The sequence below is a fragment of the Anolis sagrei genome, chromosome 2 (assembly GCF_037176765.1).
Source record: "Anolis sagrei isolate rAnoSag1 chromosome 2, rAnoSag1.mat, whole genome shotgun sequence".
NCBI lineage: Eukaryota > Metazoa > Chordata > Lepidosauria > Squamata > Dactyloidae > Anolis > Anolis sagrei.
In genome coordinates this window covers 192,828,989-192,852,602 of record NC_090022.1, presented here as the reverse complement: position 1 = coordinate 192,852,602, position 23,614 = coordinate 192,828,989, and the positions used below count along the sequence as shown (strand labels likewise).

The 23,614-nt window shown below is 42.6% G+C and overlaps 1 protein-coding gene across 2 annotated transcripts in view; it reads left to right on the top strand.

Annotated features, from left to right (window-relative positions):
• Positions 1-23,614, top strand: part of SYN1 (synapsin I) — a 169,488-nt gene that overhangs the window by 47,093 nt on the left and 98,781 nt on the right. For both annotated transcript variants that reach the window (XM_060762795.2, XM_060762794.2), the window contains exons 2-5: positions 6,624-6,681; positions 13,887-13,978; positions 17,411-17,567; positions 21,132-21,221. In XM_060762795.2, the coding sequence (XP_060618778.2) occupies positions 6,624-6,681; positions 13,887-13,978; positions 17,411-17,567; positions 21,132-21,221 (397 nt within the window). The remainder of the gene's footprint in view (positions 1-6,623; positions 6,682-13,886; positions 13,979-17,410; positions 17,568-21,131; positions 21,222-23,614) is intronic.

Here is a 23,614-nt window from a genome sequence, read left to right as displayed (position 1 = left end):
CATTTTTGTCAGTGTTATTAAAACAGTTGAGAATCAGAAAGCAATGCTGATTTAGCACAGTAAATTCAGATCTGCTGCCTGCTCTGCAGCATTGTTTTCTTTATTCACACTTCATGTGTCATAGCTTGGCACAAGACCTGGGGCTGTTTCCCACCATGCAACCATAGAGCTATGATTCCATTTTAATTGCCATTGCAGCATCATGTGGATTCTTGGGACTTTTTGTTTGATGTGAGGCACCAGAAGAACCCCTGGGCTGAGAATTCAAAATATCTCTCCCTAAACAATGTCATATAGTGGCTAAAAAAGCCAGTGGAATTTCTACTTGCATAAATAGGAGTTTAGTGTCTAGATCCAGGGAAGTCATACTATACCTCTACTCTGCCTTGGTCAGACCACACCTGGAATCACACTGTGTCCGAATCTGAGCACCGCAGTTGATGAGAGATTTTGACTAGCTGGAATGTGTCCAAATGAAGGTGACTAAAATGATCAAGGGTGTGGAGAACAAGCCCTATGAGGAGAGGCTTAAAGAGCTGGGCATGTTTAGCTTGAAGAAGAGTAGGCTGAGAGGAGACATGATGATGGCCATGTATAAATATGTGATGGAAAGTTATAGGGAGGAAGGAGCAAGCTTGTTTTCTGCTGTCCTGGAGACTAGGACAGACAGTCTCAAAATGTGGGATGTGTCTCGGTTCTTACTGGAGTTGTTCAAAAAATGCCTCAGGTAAAAACGAATTGATTTGGAATAAACCAAGGTTTCCTTGGTTAATTAAATATGTCATTAGATTAATTAAATACCTCATTAGATCCAGGCCTTCCTGAAAGGTCCATGTCTAATGAGGTGCTGGGCCTGTGGGGACTCACTACCGTGAGTGCTTCCACAATCTCAGGGGTGAGTCTCCACAGTCACCCTACACCTTTTGGACTTAGGGGACCCACTTCCTCCCCCCCCCCCCAGTCCCCAATTTCCCCCTAAAACTTTCTTTAAAAGGTCCCTGGCTACCATGAAGCCTCTTCTCATATCCTCCTGGTGCAAGAAAATGATGTGTGAGAAGATTGGGGGGGGGGGGGGGGAGGGGTTCAAGGAGGGATTTTCCTCCTAACCCCTCTCATCTCCTCAGGTGTCATTTTCTCACACCAGGAAGATGCGAGGATAGGCTTCATGGCGGCCAGAGACCTTTTAAAGTCAGTTTTAGGGAGTAAATTGGGGACTTTGGGGTAGTTTCATGCCATCCTGATTTCGGTCAGGATGGCATGTAGCTCCCCCCCCCCCCCAAAACCCTGGGTTTGGGTTGGTGGGTGAGGACTAGAACTTGCACTGAAGTGAGTTATGTTTACCTGTTTTGGTGTGGGTTTTAGTGATGTGAGGAAGGGCCCTAAGAAAGATGGATACATGCAGGTAAATTAGTAGTGAATGAGGGCCCATCCAGACAGGTCCCAAAATGCGCAAGCTCTCGTGCTTTTACCGGAGGCATTTAAACAAATTAATTAGATAGCTCATTAGATAAGGGCCTTCCTTAAAGGCCTGATTCATAGTCCTCACAGGGCTATGGGCCCCTGTGAGGACAGAGTACGGGTAGTCCCCACACCTATTTCTCACCTTTTGGGCTCCTGGAGGCCAAAGATGCAAGATGGTACCACCCCCTTCCCAACCCCCCAAAAGCCTTAAGGTTTCTTTTAAGCGCTGCCATGAGGTGGCCAGTGATGTACCAGGAGGCGAGGGGGGAATCGCTCCTAAGCCCCTGCCTCCTGGCACATCATTGGCATGGTCCAGGAAGCCCCAGAAAGGTGTAATGGCGATGCAGTAAGGTTTTCTTTAATTAAAGGATTTGGGTGGTGGTGGTGGTGGGGTTACCCCATTCCAGCATGGTAGTTACTGTGGGGACAACCTCCCAGGAAAGCCCAGGTTTGTGGGGGCGCGGGTAGGTGTGCGGGTTTAAACCCACATGTGCGGCCTTAAACCCGTGCCAAAGTGGGTTTAAGAAATCTGCTTTGGCACACATTTAAAGTAAGTCTGGAATTGTCCTAAGGCTGGATCTACATTGTCATATAGTGGAATTTCAGAATGCAGATAAATTGCATTGAACTGCATCTCATGAGTCTACTCTGCCATATAATGTAGTTAATTTGATTCTGAAATGGTATTATATAGCAGTGTAGATTTAGCCTGACTGCTCCCTTCTTGGAAGATTTATGTAGTTTTTCTTTATTTTTATCACACCTTTCTCTTGATAAAGAGACTCCAGACAGGAGAGGCCACAGCAGTTTGCTTTTGCCTGAAGTTATGGGAAAAGGCAAGATCCTATGCCTAGCTGTTCTCTTCCTATATTGTCGAAGATTTTCATGGCCAGAATCACTGGATTGTTGTAGGTTTTTTGGGCTGTATGGCCATGTTCCAGAAAGATTGTCTCCTGACATTTCACCTGCATCTATGGCAGGCATCTTCCTGCCTCATAACCTCTGAGGATGCCTGCCATAGATGCAGGCAAAACGTCAGGAGAAAATGCTTCTAGAACATGGCTATACAGCCTGAAAAACCTACAACAACCTGTTCTCTCCCTGCTTCTGAGTGAGGCTATTTTTTTTCATTTTGAACTCAGTTTGCAGCAATGGAAGGGGAAAGGGGAAAGTGAGAAGAGGAGAGAGAAACTAGGACATTTTAAAAATAGCCAAAAACCGAAATGGCAGAGAATTAATCAGAACTGTCTCTGCAAAATTGAATGGATGGAGGGTATATAGTTTATGAATCGAGGTTGGGGTATCTTTATGCTCTATAGTGGTTGGCATCATAACTCATTGTTGAAATATCTTGGAAGGACACATCTCAAGCTTGTTTTCCAGTAATACTTGCAGTTTCATCTAATCCTGTTTTTCCTTTAACCACCTGGACTTAAGTTATCTTCTAGGCTGTCAACCTTTGCAGCATGTGATGTATTTCTTTCTCTCTCTCTCTGCCGCAATTGCTGTTTGGTGACTGTCCCTTCTGGGCATTTGGTTGCAGAGCAGAGAGAATGATAAATGGAGGGAACAGCTCATTATTTTTAGCTACTGTGTCTAGACTCCCTCAGAGCAAGAAACAATATCCCAAACTGCCTGCATCCTGCTTCAGTTTACCTGGCTTGCCTGTTTTGCAGTAAGCCTAAATGTCAAGAGCGTGTCGCCAGAGGGCGCCATGATACGTCAAAGGAGGCATTTGCTGGTGAGGATGTTGTGTGAATGGAATACAAATGGGCTCGCTTGAGGCACTGCGCTTGCCGGGGTTAGAGTTTTTAAGAGAAGGACTTATTTAGGCCAGCTTCTCTGTATCCAGAGCTTGGTCCCTCACCATCTGCCATGGCTGTGACTGATTATTTCTCAATTTCTACAGCTGTTGACATCCAGGAGAGATAAAAGGAATACATAATTATGGTGGAATTCACAAGCGTGACCTCAAAATATAGCAATAGCCCACGATTCAGGCTGAAAAAGGAATTAAACAAATTCAGAATTGTGTACTTGATAATCCAATGCATCTTCTGTGTACAGAAGTGTACCCTGTAAATAACAGATGTAAGAAACAATAATGAAGGGGAATAAGGCCATCCCGAGACATTTTGCAACCTGAAACGAAAGGCAAATAGCAGTCTACTACAGGGATTCACAAACTCTTTCTAAGGGTCAACCTAGGCAACCCAGTCTAATTTTGACAAAATAAGACAAAACAGATAGTATTGAAGTAGTAATCATCATCAACCAAGGCTAAACCATAACAATCTGAGTACAATGAAAACATTAGCAAAATAATGATAATTGAGTATACTTCTGATTAGCATTTCCCAAGTTGGCTCAACTGTAAGGAGTCTAGATGCTTCCATTTTGCCTGATCATTTGAGTAGTAGAGCTTCCCATCTCTCCAAGATGCATATTATCCAATCCATCCCAAATCTGCTGTCTGACAGGACTGTATCACGTTGTCTAATGTTTAGGCCATCCTGATATATAGTTGATTTTATGCTTTGCATTTGGATTTCCAATGTCATCTTTCTCTCTACAGTTGGAAAAGGGAGTACTAGATGAAACAGAATTTATTTTTAGTCCAGCAAGACCACTCTGCTTCCATGTTTTCTTTCCCTCTTTCTTTCTCTTCCCATTCTTTTCCATTTAATTTATATCTTGCCTTTCTTTCTGCACAGAATCCAAGGCTGCATACAGCTATTAAAAGAACTACTATACCGTACAACTAAAAACTTTTGGTACAAATATTGAAATAGCATTAAAAATGCTTCTATTTTAAAAAGAGAAGTTAAAGCAACTTTTAAATCACATAAAAAACATAATAAATCTGACAATGTTTGATGACATAATGTTATCCCTGTGTTATTTTTGTGTACCATGAGGAGGAGGGGAACTAGCGGTGTTGAAGTCGTAATCCAAATTAAGAACAAAAACCTAGGGATGGATGGGGTGGAGGAAAAAATTGTCAAGAATTGCACACTAGGAATTAGCTGGTGAGACCTTATTTTTTGTGTAGTTTCTTGATCATAAAGTTAGCAGCATGTCTGTTTAGGGAATGATGAACATTTTTGTCATATTGCAAGTTAACAGTCCTGTCAAAAGAATCAGCTGACAGACAATAAAAAAACCCCACTGATAATAACTTTTAGAGCAAAATTTAAAACTGACACATAAGCTAACACTATATCGCCAGCCCTCTAAATTTACTATGGTTAGAGGTGCAGGACCCCTGCAAAAGCGGAAATACTATGCATAACAAAACTATTATATTTTCTGAGATAATACCTCTCTAGGAATCTTGAGGTGCTCCAGTGTGAATCTATGGTCAATATCTAACTGGAGTTGACCATAGAGTCACATTGGAGGGCCTAGAGATTCTTGGAGAGACCATATTAATCAAATTCACAAATAATCCAATCTGGAAAAGTGAAATCTTTGTGGAGGGCTGACTTATTCAAAGCATAAGTTAAAAAAACAAAACAAAAAAGCACTCTTCAGAAAAAGAAATTTCTAGCTAAAAGTCTGCTTGAACAAAAAGTTATTTGTTTTTTAGTGAAAGGAGAACAGGGAAGGGCCCAGGCAGGTTCCCATGGAATGGATTTCCATAGAATGGAATTAGACACTGAGAAGCTTTCTCTCATTTTCTCACCAAACAAACCTATGATGGCTGCAGGACTAAGAGAAAGGTCTCTCTTGAGAATCTGAAGACTCTGGCAGATTTGTATAAGGAGACATATGATGTGGCATTCGTTGTGACAGACTTCTGCACAAGTCCTGTTGAATATTACTTGTGCATCCTTTCTGGGTGGCTTGTGTGGTTGAATTTCTCAAGGTGATTTCCTGCATATCATATTAATGCAGAAGTGGTCAACCTGATTCCATAATCTGTTTTACAAGTACCTACCGTAGTCAGATCTCTCTCACTGATCTGGGAAGGAAGAGAAAGCAGTAGTGTAAAGGGGGAAAAGTAGTGGAAATGACATGTACGGATGGAAAGAAAATAAAGGGGCAGAACTCTCAGACTACCTTCATCCCTGAATTCAGACTTATTCTTTGCCAACATCTGCCCCCTGATGGTTCCTTCTTGACATAAAAGGGAAAAATAATATTTCCCATATTTATGTTAATGAGAGGGGAGCATGGATTTTCTGCTACAGACATTGAATTGGTTTACTCATCATAAGTAAGTTGGTGTTCAAGATAATTTGTACAACCACATTTTATCCAACAATCAGGGAAAAAAGACTGGGGAGGAGATGCATTTTCCATGAGCATAATGTTGGGATATAATAATGTGATGTTTGAATGACTGAAATGCTACAACCTAGAGAGAAAAGATGCCTGATTCTCTGGAAACAAATGAGTAACTCTTGCACAAACCCTTGCATATTTATTACAGCAGGCATTTTTAAAAAATTTCTAGTAGACCCTTCTGACTTTGGAAGAGAAAAAGGGCCCTTCCAGACAGGGCCAATATTCCAGATCCTGTTGGATTTTTATCGGAGGTGTCCAAATGACACCTCAGGTAAAAGCAAAATAATTTGAGAATTATTTAAATACCCCATTTGGTCAGTTCTGATGGGGTATGGGTCTTGTGGAGACAGACTCCTGGGCTGAGGAAGCGGTCCCAGGAGCCTGTCCCCAAAGCTATCTCGGTACTTTGGGCCCCATGAGCCCGGAGAACCGAGGAAGGCACCCCCCCCCCAAAGCCTTAAAAATAAAGGAAAACTTAGCTACTGCCCCCCCCCCCCCACCTCCTAGCGCATCATTGGTATGCTCCAGGAGGCCTACAGAGAGGCCTAATTGGGGGGGGGGGGGGTTGGGGTGACATGGGAACAACCAATAGGCAGAGTCCAGGGTGTAGGGACTTAAGCCCGCTCTGAGTGGGTTCACTTATGTCTGGAAGCACCCTGAGTTGGAGGCTGTGTTATTCATGCTTCCTTGTGTACAATATGGAGGACAGTTAGAGCAACCAGGATTATCAAGTTTTAGAGAAGACACTTCCTGGGAGAGAAAATCAAAGAGGTCCATGCACAGATTTGTGTCGCATGCCAGTGAACTGTATCACAGTGTTGAATCAGAATCATAACCCCAGAGATTACAATTCCATTTTTTTCTCTCCCCAGGGCAAAATATTTCAAGGGCAAGAAGCTTCATGGAGAGATGGACATCAAAGTAGAACAGGTAAGTTTGTGTCAAAGTGCTAGTTGGCTTTGACTGCTCAGCTTTTACATACAGATAGCCAACATTTGTGGAGGAAACTTTGTGAAACCCGAGGATGTGGACAAGATACTTGGAGGAATGAGACCCACCACGTCCATCCTAGACCCCTGCCCATCCTGGCTTCTGAAGGAGGCCAGAGGGGGATTGGCCGAGTGGGTAACGGGTGGTTAATGCCTCCCTTCGGGAAGGCAAGATTCCAGCGAGCCTAAAACAGGCTGTTATAAAGCCGCTGTTGAAGAAACCATCACTTGACCCCACTAAATTTGACAACTTTCGGCCTGTTTCCAATCTTCCCTTCTTGGGCAAAGTCATGGAAAGCGTGGTGGCCTCACAACTCCAGGTATTCTTGAGAGACACGGATTATCTGGATCCGGCACAGTCTGGTTTCAGACCGGGACATGGTACCGAGACGGTCTTGGTCGCCTTAGTGGATGATCTGCGCCGGGAGCTAGACAGGGGGAGTGTGTCCCTGTTGGTGCTCCTGGACCTCTCAGCGGCCTTCGATACCGTCGACCACGGTATTCTTCTGGGGCGCCTTGCAGAGATGGGTCTTGGGGGCACTGCTTTGCAGTGGCTCCGGTCATTTCTGGAGGGTCGTACCCAGAAGGTGTTATTGGGGGACTCCTGTTCAACGCCACAGCCGTTGACCTGTGGCGTTCCTCAGGGTTCCATCCTGTCCCCCATGCTGTTCAACATCTACATGAAGCCGCTGGGTGAGATCATCCGGAGTTTCGGGGTGCGGTGTCACCTGTACGCAGATGACGTCCAACTCTGTCACTCCTTCCCACCTGCTACTAAGGAGGCCGTCGAAGTCCTGAACCGGTGCCTGGCCGCTGTAATGGTCTGGATGAGGGCGAACAAACTGAAATTAAATCCAGACAAGACAGAGGTACTCCTGGTCAGTCGCAAGGCCGAGCAGGGTATAGGGTTACAGCCTGTGCTGGACGGGGTCGCACTCCCCTTGAAGGCGCAGGTTCGCAGCTTGGGTGTGACCCTGGACTCATCGCTGAGCCTGGAGCCCCAGGTTTCAGCGGTGACCAGGGGAGCATTTGCATAGCTTAGGCTCGTGCGCCAGCTGCGCCCGTATCTTGGGAAGTCTGACTTGGCCACGGTGGTACACGCTTTGGTCACATCCCGCCTCGACTACTGCAACGCTCTCTACGTGGGGCTGCCCTTGAAGACGGCCCGGAAGCTTCAGCTACTCCAACGCGCGGCAGCCATGTTGTTAACAGGAGCAGGGCGCAGAGAGCATACAACGCCCCTGCTGTCCCAGCTCCACTGGCTGCCGATTTGCTACCGGGCCCAATTTAAGGTGCTGGTGTTATCCTACAAAGCCCTAAACGGTTCCGGCCCAAAATACCTTGCAGACCGCATCTCGGCCTACGAGCCCACGAGGACCTTGAGATCATCCGGGGAGGCCCTTCTCTCGGTCCCGCCCGCCTCACAGGCACGTCTGGCGGGGACGAGAGAGCGGGCCTTCTCGGTGGTGGCCCCCCGGCTGTGGAACACCCTCCCTGTTGAAGTTAGACAGGCGCCCTCCTTGATGGCCTTTCGTAGGAGCCTGAAAACTTGGCTCTTCGAGCAGGCCTTCAACTGAGTGTTTATCATTGGAACGATACTGGAATGGACTATGACTATGAAATTGACTATGACCCCAGGATTTGACGAAGCGGATTTTTAGCATAAGTATATGTTATGTAGTAGTAGTTTGTATGTATTGTCGTGATTTATTGTACACTGTCTTTTCTATGTTGCTGTTCACCGCCACGAGTCGCCCTAGGGCTGAGAGTGGCGGTCAATAAGTGCAAGTAATAAATAAATAAATAAATAAATAAATAAACTCTGCTTCATAGCCCTGAAAATGCAAATTTTGTCTACAATAGGATGAGGGGTTTTTTCTTGAGAGAGAAAGAAAACCCTGGCCTCAGGCTGACCCTCTGATAATGGCGTAAGTTGCTGACACTTGTTCCTTTTTCCTTCCCTTTCACTGAGGGCTTAGCCACAGGCAGACTCAAGATGTGGCTTTTGTGGTTAAGGAGCAATGCAATCCCTTATGTAACTAGGGAGAAGGATTATGGGTAACGGGGGAAAATGGACGCAGAAATTTCAGTAAAACGCAGAAGTGAAACTGGGATTGCAGAAGCAGTAGTCTGTCCCCACAGTGTCAATACCCCATTAAACCTGGGCCTTTCAGGAAGGCCTGAGTATAATGGGGTATCTATTTAATCAATTGCTTTTGCAAAGAAAATGGTTTAGCTGAACTGCCCGCGTCCTTACCTGCCATCTGAGGGCCCATCCGGACAGCCTCAAAAAGTGAGACCTGTCTGGGTTTTTACCAGGGGCATCCAAACGACGCCTCCAGTAAAAATGAATTAATTTGGAGTAATCTTAAGTTTTTACAAATTAATTAGATACCCCATTAGATCCAGGCCTTCCTGAAAGGCCCAAGAGGAAATGAGTCTGTGGGGACTCACTTCCGAGTAGTTTTGGTACTACCTGGGTGTGAGTTACCATTTGCCACCCCCTTACCTGCTGCCATAACTTTGCTCGTGCTCCTCTGGAATGAAGAAATGATGCACCATGCGATTGGGCGGCACATTTTTTTGTACCAGGAGGGCACGAGGAGCAAAGTTATGGTGGCCAGGTAAATTTTATTTTATATTTAGGGGGACATGTGGGGGACTTCTGGGTGGCTGCATGCCATCCCGATTGTAATTGGGATAACGTGTGTTGGCATAATAGAAATCATGCATAGTTTACGTTTTATCAGTCCACCAACTGTCTTTCCAGAGAAAGAAAATATGCCATGTAGATGATCAATAAAGAATCAATAAAGTTTACTCTTGTAATGCAGAACAACGTATATACAATCATGTGAACAGTTGCATTGACTCACACAATGTCCTTTTTGAGAGATATATAAATGGTCTTTCAGTGTCCATGTGGAAAATCTCCTTCTAGCAGCTCATGAAGCCAGAACTATCTCTCTGTCTGCAAGCACCTGTACAGCTCAACCCTAAATATGAAACTGTTGCCAAAACTCCCAGGCTCATCTAGTTCACCAGGCATGGCCCAACCAATCAGCTTCGTGCTTTGCATTTTACAGTTAACGCATTCACTAACTGATTTCTTACATGCTCTAACAGTGTAGCCCCCCCCCCCCCCGAAAGCCATGTTTTTGGGTGGAAATGGGAATCCACTCCAAAGCGGGATTTTAAAACCCTTTTTGGTGTGGATTTTTGGGCTGCTTGGAAGTACCCTGAGAATCTTTTCCACACCCAATTACCTGTTGTTTTTTTTAAATCGTTTTTCATTAAAAAAAATACATGCATATAGATTACAAAGCACTGAGAAAACAAATAGGTACAGTAGTTGGTTAGTAACAGACATGGAAAAACTTGTGTAACAAAACCGAACAGTAATCATGTCCTGAATAAGTATGAGGCATTTTGTGTATTTCTTTATAACCTATGATAAACAAGTTTTGGAGGTTGATTGGATCTTGATGTGATCGTGTCTTGCTGAGAATGTCTGTGTTTTGGGAGCCAGTTCCTGCAGTGAATAGACATCATTGTCACAGTACGTGAATTGAAAGCATGGCTCAGAAGACATGCTGCCAAAGACAATCACTTGTGGTTGGCAATTTCTCTTTCGGGAAGAGCTTGGATTTATTTATTTATTTGGGTGTATCATGGCATTTGGACTAACATTTGAAAAACCTGTTCCAGGAAAGCTGCTTCACCACTATAGCTGATTTCTTTGCTTATGAAAGCATCCATGTCCTCCAACATTTAATAGATGAAAGCTGGGATATGTGTAGTGAAGCAATATTGTAGTGTGGTCAAGATCAAAACATGTATTAATGAAGTGAAATACCCAAGCTTACAGCAGTTTGCTCTTGCCTGATCCTTCTGGAAAGAGCAAAATGTTGCCCCTTTCTTTCCCCATTGCTAAGTTCATTGTGCACTTTGAACTCAGTTTGTTGCAATGGAAATAAGATAAAGGGGAGAGAGAAACCACAGCTTTTAAAAAGCAGCTGAAACATGATAGGCATATTTAAATATTTGAAAGGCTTTCCCATTGAGGAGGAGGCATGCTTGTTTTCTGCTGCTCTGGGCACCAGGACATGGAACAATTAATCAAGCTGCAGGAAAAAAAGATTCCACCTAAATATTAGGAAGAACTTCCTGACCGTGAGAGCTGTTCAACAGTGGAACCCACTGCCTTGGAGTGTGGTGGGCTCTCCTACTTTGGAGACCATCAAAAAGAGGCTGAATATTGGCCATACATTGTGAGTCCTTTTATTACATTTTTCTTGCATGACAGGAGGTTGGATGAGATCACATTAGCATTATAGAGCGGAAGCTTTCGTCTCCCTGTTGCCCAGCTTGCTCCTACAGAATTCTGGGAATTCTAGTTTAGGGAAGAGAAAGACCTCTCTAGCTGAGAATTCCAAAGGCACCACCCTAAACTACATTTCCCAAAATTCTTCCGGTAGCAAATTGGGCAATAGGGAGATGAAAGCCTCCATTGTATAACACTAATGTGATCTCATCCCCAATGGCTTATGTGGTTTCTTCCAACTCTACAATTCTATGAAAAAATGGGATGACAGAGGATCACTTGGCACAGTCTTTGCTAAACTGGGATAGGTGGAAGGTATAAGTTTTGAAAGGACTCCATAACCAGGGAAGAGAAATGTCATTGGGGAGAAGCAGTTTCACCACATTTGGTTTCTTTTTATATTTCCCTCCTAGGAAAGATTTTAGTAATCTCCCTGTTTTGCTTGTCTCCCATGTTTGAACAAGAACATCTGTTTCTATCCAGGTAAATGGAGTGGGTGGATTGAACAACTCACCTCCCTAAAATTTTCCTTGAATCACCAGGTAGCTTAAGTATAAATAATATTTAATGACCTTAGCAGATTAGAGAGCTGGGCCAAAACTAACAAAATGAATTCAACAAGGAAAAATGTAAGTTATTACACTTCGGCAGAAAAAAATGAACTGCAAAGATACAGAATGGGGAACGATGCCTGGCTTGGCAACAGTCCATGTGAAAAAGATCCTGGAGTATTAGGGAACAACAAGTTGAGGATGAGGCAGCAATGTGATGCAGCAGCTAAAAAGCCAATTTTGGGTTGAATCAAAAGGAGTATAGTGTTGGGATCGAGGGAAGTCATGATGCCTCTCTTTCAGCTTTGGTTAAACCCCAGCTGGAATACGGTGTCTACTTCTTGGCACCATAGTTCAAAAGAGATACTGATAAGCTGGAAGGTGTCCAGAGGAGGGCAACTGAAATGATCAAAGGTATGGAGATCATGCCCTATGAGGAGCATCTTAAAGAACTGGGCATGTTTAGTTTGAAGAAGAGAAGGTTGAAAGGAGACATGATAGCCATGTATAAATATGAGAAAGAGTGTCATAAGGAAGAGGGAGCAGGCTTGTTTTCTCTTGCTCTGGAAACTAGGACTTGGAGCAATGGGTTTAAATTACAGGAAAGGAGATTCCACCTGAACATTAGGAAGAACTTCCTGACTGTAAGAGCTGTTCAACAGTGGAACTCTTTGCCTCAGAGTGTGATGGAAGCTTCTTTTTTGGAAGCTTTTAAACAGAGGTTGGATGGCCATCTGTCAGGGTGCTTTGATTGTGCGTTTCCTGTATGGCAGGGGGTTGGACTAGATGTTCCATGTGGTCTCTTCCAACTCTTATTCTATGATTCTGTGATTCTACTCTGCTGACCTACTCTGTCAATCTTCTTTACTCCAATGTCTGAAATCCAACCACAGTTGGATTAAGGTTTGTTGCGACTCTCCAGGATTTCCAATCAGGGTTCCCTGAAACACTAGTGTTTCACCAGTGGTTGCTAGTAATTGCATAAAAGAATGTCGAAAACAATGACAATAATACCTCCATATTTGTGGGTTTAACTTTTACAACATTGACTAATCACTTATTTGATTATTCATGGTTCTGATTACTCAAGGTTCTCCAGGATGATTCCATGGTCAAATTCCACTTGAGGTTTGCCATAAGTTGCCCTGGAAGACATAAAGATTCCTAGCAAAAAGTTTTGTTTAGGAATCTAGGCCTTCCATCATGATTCTATGTTTGTGTTGCACTTTATGTTTACCATACAATTACCAATAATACTAAACTTTGTTTTACAGCCCACCACTATCTCCCAGGGAGGCTCACAAAACTCTCGAGATGTGACATTCAAAATATAACAAGTGCAAAACAAAACATATGAATAGACCATAAACAATCAACACAACATCATAAATTCGCAGTTCCCTCTGATAAAAACAATAAAACACAGTAATTGCTGTAGATAAAACAGCAGTATTCTATCTCAGAAGTATAAAGTGCTAATAAATAATCTAAAGGTCCTCATGTATATTATTAGAGAATCTAAACATGGTCAAAGGCTTGTCAGAAAAGCCAGGTCTTTCATTGTGTGCGGAAGGCCATTCCAAAGCTGGGGGCCATCACCGAGAAGACCCTCTCTCTTGTCCCCACCAACCGCATTTGAGACGGAGGTGGAACCAAGAGGAGAGCCTCTCTGGTAGATCCTAAAGCCCATGCTGGTTCATAGAAGAAAATGCGGTCTTGAAGATAGGTAGTATCATTAGCAAGATCTGTTCAGATTTATGACTAGTTAGAATGATCTGAGATATATACAAACCCAGAGTGGACATCACTATACATCAAATGTTGTTTGCAACATCTGTATGTAGCAGGAAAAAAGAGGGTTTACCTTTGCTGCTGATTTTCCTATTGAGTGACCTAGTTCTCCCCGACCACCACCCAGGGCTGTATCTACACTGTGGAATTGATGTAGTTTGGCACCACTTTAATTCCCATGGGTCAATACTATAGAATTCTGTGATTTGTAGTTTTGTGAGGCACCAACACTCTTAGGAAGGGACGGCTAACGAGTTCATCAAACTACAACTCCCAGAGTGCATTTCAATGTCCCTCGGTTATGGGAGCCACAAGTTGTGTTTTCAAACAGGAATATGTCTGCTTGGGATGGCACACCCTTCCTCGGGAAGTTAATGTTCATGTTTAGCGTCAAGAGGACCAGCCAAATGGCAACCAGCAGCTGTGTGTGATGTCTGAATGCTCACCTCCTCGTGTCTTTTTCTTGTTGTTGTCTCCCAGGCAGAGTTTTCTGACCTCAACCTGGTGGCTCATGCCAATGGCAACTTTTCGGTGGACATGGAGGTTATACGCAATGGCGTCAAGGTAGTGAGGTGAGTAGCAACCTCAGTTCAGTACTTGTTTGCTGTGATGATTTTTTTTTGTTTAAACCAAGAATCAATGAAATAATAGAACAATGATAAAACATTAACATGTTTGGTTGCAGTCACCATGTTGAGTGAGCTGGGCCTGTCTCACCTTAACACGATCACAGCCAAACATTAACAGCCGTCCAGTGTAGAGAAGTGTCCATTTACATTAGTGACCTTGCTGGATACATTTGCATTTGCTTTGTGGATTGAATCTGGGAAAAGATATGAAGGCTAGGAATGGAACGAGGGAGTGAATTTTCCTCTTTTGCTATCCTGCTTGTGCATAGCTAATACAAGAGAGAGACGAGTCACACCTGTACACTTTGATTGTCTTTGTTTATGTTTATACAACCTCTGTAGTTTGAGTCTTCACCTTCACCCTGAAACTAGAGAGATGCATACCAACTCAGGCTTCATCAGTGATAAGGAGTTTGATTGCCAGATCATGGATAGTCTGGGTAGAATTTGATTGGCAGCACAATGATAATCTGGGTAGAATTTGTTCAGGAGCCCAAGTTTATCACTGGTTGTCAGGGGATGCTGGACTACTATCAATGAAAACACACTGAAATGCTTCTCTGCAGTGTACTATCTGCTGTATTTTTAGCAGCTGTGTGTTTCGGTGTTCAACATTGAATGAATGCTTTGGGAGACATGGAATTACACCCAGTTCTGAAACTGAACACCAGGGGAAATAGACAAATTTAAAAATCAATGAAATTCTTGAGTAAACAAATAAACCTTTAGTTCGTGGTAATCATTTAATGATATTGGCGGGTATGTTCTCCATATGTCAGTGGTGAGTGTAGCGAAGTGCTACTCATAAGTGAGTAGAGGTCAGATGATGTATTGGATCCTAACAAGACAACAGCTGGTAATTGTGTTACTGTCAGGGTGCATCTATACTGTAGAATTCAGTTTGAACCACTTCAGCCTACATGGCTCAATACTATGAAATTTTGAGATTCATAGGTTGGTGAGGTACCCACCAAAGACTTTGTAAAACTACAACTCATGTGATTACTTAGCATTGAATCATGGGAGTTAAAGTGGTATCAAACTGCATTAATTCTACAGTATTAATACACCCAAAGCATCTCCCTCTGGATCAGCGCAATGGAGAGTAAGGGTTAACAGTTTTTTTACTTCTCTTTGGTTCATATCAAAGAGAATGCCATTCTTTTGAGTGGAGACTTTTCTCCAACATAAAAAAATGTTTCTCTCTGTGCTTGCTTTCTGATCTGTATGAAGAGCACAGCGCAAGAATTGATGGGAGCAAAGGTTTATGGTCTGCCTGTTTCCCTTACCAGGCTCCTACTCAAAATCACACTCTGTCCCCTGCAGTTGACATTTTAAAAAGCCAGTCATTCACTTGTGCGTTGTGCAACTGGTATCACAGTTTCTAAGCCTGTGGGTAGGAGTTGTTGTCTTTAACCCAACTGTTTTGTTGTGTGTGGTGCTTGAGGTGGGCTATGCACCCAGATAAATAAATAGACATTTTTTATTTTTTTTAAATATACCACTCTTTATCAGATCAGGTAGACAAAAGCACTATGTAACATGAAATAAAAGTCACAAATCTAAAAATAGGTGTTTAAAATCTTTAAAATAATTGAATAATTAGTTAAATAGTCAAGTCTGTTAAATGCCTTGGAAAATAACAGTATTTTTTGCCTAGTGCTAATGGAATAATTCCAGGAGTTGAGTGTGATGCCTGTAGACAGTCCACATTTCGCAGGTGTATCGTGGAGGGGAAATGGAGGGCAGGGAGGAGGAGACTGGCAGTACCCTTGCCCACTCATGCTGATCTCGGATCAGCATGGAGAGCATCTAGACACACACCCTTACAGAAGCGTGGGGTTTGAGCTAGCTATGTGGCCTCCATCCCAAGGGGAAGTGGGATTTAAAATCGTAATTCTCAATTCCTCTCAGGGCTCTTGCAGACAGGCCCAAAATGTGGGACCTATTGTCTCAATAATGCCTCAGGTAAAAGTGAATTAATTTGGAATAACCACATGTATTCTAAATAAATCAAATACCCCATTAGACTTGGGCCTTCTTGGATCCCATAGGTACAAAATGGCACCCATCTCCTTCCTCCAAGCTCCCCAAAACAAGCGTTACAATTAAGAAAAACTTACTGGGCTACCATTAAGCACCTCCATGAGCCCTCCTGGTGTATAGAAATGATACACCAAGAGACGGGGGGGGGGGGGGGGGGAAGCAAAATTGCTCCTGGACTCCCCCCATCTCCTGTTGCATCATTTCTACACACCAGGAGGGCTCACTGAGCAGCTTAATAGCAGCCTGGTAAGTTTTTCTTAATTGTAAGGCTTATTTTTGGTTTTTTGGGGGTGGCTATGTGCAATACCAGTAGTTAGCGGGATGGCATCTGGACACCCCATCCCCCGGGAGAAGCCTGGGTTAAACGGGGAGGTATAGGGACTCCAATTCATGCCAAAGTGGGTTTTAAAACCCTGCTTTGGCATGGATGTGGGTGCTGTCTGGAAGCGCCCTCCAATTTTTGGCATGTCTGGAAGGGCCTGGAAATGTAGCCTGCAGTGTGTGATATTCCTTGGAAGACTCCCACTCAAATACAAATTGACCTGGCTGACCCTTCTTAGCTTCCACAATCAGGAGGTATTTGGTGTCATTAGGATGTTATGCAAGCTTTATTTCAGATTAATATCTTTAAGTTTTCCTTGCCTAAGAAAACCTAATACAACTTAATGGTGTTTTCATAAGTCAACAGGCAACTTGAAGGCACATGTATACACATACACATAAACATACAGGGTAAATTGGATTTATTTCATTTTCTTCAATACCTGAAGATCAGTGAAATGCATGTAAAGTCTGGTTTGACTTCCGAATGCAAATGATGCAAACCTCAGGGATATGTGAAATTTGCTCTGTCTGGTTTTTTTAAAGCTTACATAACATCCATATTGATTTAGCCTGCAGAAGATCTGTTGTTTTTCTACAGGAACCAAAAGAGGGAGGTAAGAGAAAGGGAGCACATACAGCGAAAGAGATTCCAGTTTTGTCATTGAGATCTAATACATAATAGGGATGGTGATTAAATTGTATTTGTTTGTGCTGTGCCTTTCTGATTTTGAGTCCCAATCATTTTGATTGGGACTCAAAATGAGCTTCAATTAAAAAAAACCATACAGCTAAAAACATACAAAAAGAGAACATTACAATAGGATTAAGTCCTTGTCAAGCCTTAAGTGATTTAAAACTACACTTATAAAAACACATACACTAAAACATTACAGACTGCAAATCTATAAACCAAGACTGCTGGTTATGTGGGACAGGCTTTGTGGGTGAATGTGAAAGAGACTTTGTGACCCTCTTTACCTTTCGTTCTCATGCTGGTTCTCCTAGGAGCCTGAAGCCGGACTTTGTGCTGATCCGCCAGCATGCCTTCAGCATGGCGCGTGGGGGAGACCATCGTGGCATCGTGATTGGGCTGCAGTATGCGGGGGTGCCTAGCGTCAACTCCCTGCACTCAGTGTACAACTTTTGTGACAAGCCCTGGGTGGTGAGCGACAAGAATGGATAGTTGTAAAATGAACCAGACCTCTGTAACTGTACTTTTTGTGTTGGGGCAGGGAGTGGGGGTATGTGTGATGTTTGGCAGTGGGAGGAAAGGAAGAAAAATGGAAAACTAAAGGGATAATTGGCTTACTCAGATCTCACCCATCACTTCTACGATTTTTATTTCGACAAGATTTCAACCGATGGAAATATTTTAAATGCCGCTTTCATCTTTACCAAGATTGGAGCCCCTGGTGGCGCAGTGGGTTAAACCCTTGTGCCGACAGGACTGAAGACTGACAAATCGGAGGTTCAAATCAGGGGAGAGCACGGATGAGCTCCCTCTGTCAGTTCCAGCTCCCTATGCAAGGACATGAAAGAAGCCTCCCACAAGGATAATAAAACATTAAAAAATCAGATGTCCCCTGGGTAATGTACTTGCAAATGGCCAATTCTTTCACATCAGAAGCGACTTGCAATTTCTCAAGTTGCTTCTGACATGAAAAAAAAATCTTTACCAAAATAACCATGTTATTAAAAATGTTTATGAGTATTAGTCAAGATGCAATGATATTATTATTATTATTATTAAACTTTATTTGTACCCCATGAAATATCACAAACAGAGTTAAATAACATCATCATCATCAGCAAAGGCAGCAAACATAAATTCCAGACATACCATATGAACTAAGGCAACTGCATGAACAAACCAAAGTTGATTCTGATTCCTAAACAATTGGTTAACTGCTATCAGTCACTTCAAGGGCTGTAGCTGTGGCGAAGAGTGCAAAATGGGGGCATATATCCCCAGATAAGAATTCTGCTCTCAATTAAATTTCCCTTCATTCCCAGATTTCTAAAATCAAGCTTATTTGAAACATTCCTTTATCTTTATATTATGCTCTAAAATATGCTTTTGAGGTTTTATTGTAATGTTAGGAAAAAAACCTTTTCTTAATAAAGATATTTTTTTAAAAAAGAAACATCAAAATGCAAAATGCTAAAAATGCAAATACCAAAACATCTCAGGGAGGTATTCACGCGAGCCAGATTTGATCAGCTCGAGACAATGGTTAGATACGGGAGATTTAACAGCATCCCTTATAATGAACGGAGTTGTATCTGCGGGGCACCTGAAATTGAGGATATGGCACACATATTATTTGATTGCAAATTGTATCAAAAGGTGAGAGACTTCCACCTTGGTCCATATATCAAACGGACAATGTATTGGGATTCTCACATCAGAACAACATATTTTATGTGTGGCCAAGACCCAAAAATAACGTATAAAACAGCTCTGTACTTAAGCAAAACAATACGTCTGAGAACCACATATGTAGGGCTGATTGGGATAAATTGTAGGGGTGATAATGAAATATGATGTATATACTCAGCTTGATCAGTTTATCAGTTTTATCATGTCTTATCATATGTATTTATTGTATTATTATAAGTGTCTTATTTTAACTTGCTACGTGGAGTGTGATCAGGTCTTGTCAGGCCTTGTTGTTCTGTTTTTTATTGTGATATGGCCTAAGGGCTAATCAATAAAAATTACTACTACTCCTACAGAATGACTCCATGGTCAACCTCTATGGTCAACTGGAAATTGACCATAAAGTCACTTTGAATGACATAGAGATTCCTAGAAAGAACAGTTCTCTAGGAATTTATAGGTCCTCCAGCATGATTCCATGGTGAACATCTGGTAGAAGTTGGCCATGTAGTTGTGCTGCAGGATCTCCAGATTCCTAGAGACATGCACTAGGTTTTCAAAAAAGTAGGGGTTTTTCTTTGCAATTTTCCCACTTTTGTGAGGAACTGCTTCTAATGTCTGCAAAAGTGGGTGGCCTGCTGTATTTCCAAAATATTATAAAAAGAGCACTCTGTCAGCAGTCTTGTTATGTACAGGCTGATACTGGGAGAGATGCTCCTGCAGGTACTTGGATCGCAAACCATTTAGGGTTTGAGACATAGATATTAGAACTTGGAGAACTCTACCTGGCTTTAGGAATTGTAATCCTGACCATCACATTGAACAGTAGCTGAAGCTGCTCAAGTTTCTCCAAGAGCCACCACCCCATTATGGTAATCCATTAAGGAGGTTAGCAGGATGTGAGTGCTATAACAAAATTGCCCTGCTGGTGAACTGTCTGGGTGTCTGGCAGAGCTATCAGATCAAATGTCTGGTGACTCTTCCAATGAAAGCCTAGTCACTAGAACAACTAACTCAAAGATCTTCAATTTGCTGCCCTGAATCCAGATTTGCAAAGCTTTCGTTGATTTAGATTGCACACAGAAGTGGAAGTGTGTCTATATAACATATTGATCAGACCTCCTTTCAAACCTCCTCATGATCTCATCTAACAGCTTACTGTTAAAGGACAAGTGGGTGTACAGTCTCACTGTTTAGTGCCATGGGGTGCCACTTGAAATACTGTATGCTACCTTTTTATGCTTAAACTCCACCAAGGCTGGATTTTCACTGCTATATAATGCAGTTTCAGAATGCAGATTAACTGCATTGGATTATATGAGTCTACACTGCCATATAATCCAGTTTAGTGCAGCTAATCTGCATTCTGAAACTGCATTATATGACAGTGTGGATCCAGCCTTTATGGAGTTGGATTCATGTACTGTATATTCTGGCGTATAAGACTACTTTTTAACCCAAGAAAATCTTCTCAAAAGTCGGGGGTCGTCTTATACGCAGGAGTAGTCTTATACGCTGGAGTAGCCTTATGCATGGGAATAATCTTATATGTGGGAGTAGTCTTATAAGCCAGGAGTCGTTTTATAGAGCGAGTGCTGAAACTTCCAATCTGGACTGGAGAATCTGTGGTTGCTGCTTATTGTGGGGGGAGCTCAAAAGTGTCAGTGGCTGCATCCCTGACGCATGCAGCGACTGTACAAGTACAGTAGAAGAAAATCGATTCATCAGGATTCGTGGACTTAATGCGGTCCCGATGGTGAGGTGAAGGGGCGCCTCACCGGGAAGGTGTAAGTGAAGGGAGCAAGCTGCAGGCACCCGGGGCGCCCGAGGTATGGAAAAAAGAGATAGAGTGGTTCTGGGCCCAGAAAAACACAACTCTTTTACCTGTTTGGCCCACCCTTGTATCCTATTACCGTACCTCCTCCTCTGCCTCTCAGATCTCACTCCTGAAAACTGCAGTGAAGCGGTGCAGGTGTGCATGTGCGAGATCTGAGAGGCAGAGAAGGAGGTACGGTAATAGGAAAATTACCATATTGAAATCAAATCTGATGCTTTAAAATTTTTTATTTGGTGTGTGTTGGAAGAGGGGTAGTCTTATATGGCAAGTATATCCCAAACTCTATATTTTAACTGGAAAAGTTGGGGGTCGTCTTATACGCCCAGTCATCTTATATGCCGGAATATACGGTATTCAGATGCAACTCCTGGAAGTGTGGACAGTAGGGTGAGCTAAGGAAAAAGAAGAGGAAGAGGGGAAATACTTGAGGCAGAAAAGAAGCCACTTGAAATGAGTGCAAAAACTTCTTCGTTTTGTTCTTGATCTTATCACCCTGTCTCTCCAAACAGTTTGCCCAAATGGTTCGTCTGCACCGCAAGCTTGGACCAGAGGAATTCCCACTCATTGAGCAGACCTTCTATCCCAATCACAAGGAGATGGTATGTTGGGCTGGAGTATGGTGGTGTTGGGGGGATACATTATTTACTTACCTGTTCTGCAATGTTTTAATCTTACTATACTCTTAAACACTGTCAAAAGGTTTTGTCATAATTTCCAAAGGGCAGCAACATTTGTTAGGGCATGTCTGTTTCACGATCCAGATCAAATGATGCCATTGGAAATGTTACCTTTTGCTGCAACCCATTTTTTAGGGCATGTCTGTTTCACGATCCAGATCAAATGATGCCATTGGAAATGTTACTTTTTGCTGCAACCCAGCAGCTTTCAGATTCAAAATTGGTCACGTCTCCCTCTCTTAGATGGGATTTCCACAGGCACTTTTCCTGTCCAAGGCTGTGGCATGACGAGGCTATTGCTTTGAGCAGCCACATATTTGAGCAATCCTGACTTGGACTCAGTTTTTTCCAGCCCATGGTTTGTGCCCCCCACAAATGGGAGTGGAAAGAAGGATGTGGTCTGCGGCTGAATTTGGGATCTGGAGAGCAGCTGGCAGGGGATTTTGCTGTGCTGACCAAGTGGGACTACAAGGCCAAGTGCTTGCTACTTAACACTCCGCTGGCCAGTCCATAGGCTTCAGTGTGGCTTTTTGTGCTATCCAAGATGGAAAAGTAAATAACATCTCTGAGTCAAAGTGCACAGTGCTCAGGTATGATTCCAGATAAGGTTGTTTTTACACCATTACCCTGCTCCATTTGTGGAACTTTATAATGGTCCTGACAGTGGTACTGCTAGGAAGCATCTCAGGTTATATCGGGATCTGAAACAGAGATGTACAAGTTTCCCTTAACATTGCTGTAAAAATATTAATTTAAAAAAGCAGCAACTTTAGGCAGCTATCTCTCTTGAGGCCTAATGGATGGGTCTTTCCAGCAGCATATAAATGATAGAAGTCCATGTCTTCTGCCCCAGTTCCCACCATAATCTTGGAAGGTTCCTCATGTCCATAAATCTGTTATCTATCCATGTTCTTTACTGACAATTTACTCTTTTCTGGACAGAGGGTTATCTTAGTCACTAGCTGCACTTGATGTATTCAATCATTGACTAATGTGACCAATTTCTCATGCTTCTTTAAATAAAGCCTTAGGCAATGAATTTGTCCATCAAGCTGTTCAAGGATGGGCTTCCCTATATTAGTGGCACAGAATTATGAACTCAATTTCGTCATGGCAAAAACGATCAAGAAATCCTAGGAATATTACTTTAATTAATTGGGTTATCAAGATTTGTGCACTCTGCATAGTGAAAAATTGGATTCATTTTAAAACTAGCACAGGTTGAGCATCCCTTATCTGAAATGCTTGGAATCAGAACGTGTTTATGATTTTTGATTTTTATTCTTTTTTATTTTGAAGTACCTATATTTGCATACATGTATATAATGAGATGATGAGAAGGAAGTCAAGTAAAACACATCAATTTATGTTCCTTATACACCTTGTATACATCTTCTGGAAGTAATTTTATACAATATATTTTAATAATACTGTTTATGAAGTTTATACATCAAATCATCAGAAAAGTAAGAGCCATGGTGGTACAATGGGTTAAACCAGTGGTTCTCAACCTGTGAGTCCCTAGAAGTTTTGTCCTTCAACTCTCAGAAATCCTAACAGCTGATAAACTGGCTGGGGTTTCTGGGAATTGTAGGCCAAAACACTTGGGGACCCACAAGTTAAGAACCACTGGGTTAAACCTTTGTGGTTCTGCTGTCTTGAGGTTGGCGGTTCAAATCCTCAATACAGGGTGAGTTGCCATCTGTCAGCTCCAGCTTCCCATGTGGGGAAATGGGAGAAGCCTCCCATAGGATGGTAACACATCCAGGCATCTCCTGGGCAACATCTCTGTAGACAGCCAATTCTCTCACACCAGAAGCAGTTTCTCAAATTGCTTCTGAGACAATAAAAAAATCAGAAAAATTAGATGTCTCTATCTCAGCCACCCATGTGGGCAATTTCAGATTTTAGAATATTTTGGATTTTGGAATTCTGGTTAAACTGCAGTATTTAATATTTCAGAACGGAAGTTCCCTTTAATGGTATCCTGGGTCTCATCTGCACTGGGCTGGTTAGTTTGGTGTAAATCTGGTCCAGAGGAACATCGTGAAAATTGCCAGTGGTTCATTTGCATAAAGATGTTTGCACCAGTGTAAACAAGCCCTAGTAGTGTGGTCTTGTTTCATTGGTTTTGGTATTCAGAGAATCAGTACCTGCTTCTTCCTCGGGTTTGCTGTCCACTTCCGTTAAAGGGCTCTAAAATCATCTATTATTGTAATTTTTAAAGAAACTATTTTGCTTAGCACTCCCTGGAATTTAATTTGCTCGAGTCAGCCAGTGAAGCATGTTTGTATATCAGTGTTCACAATTTCATG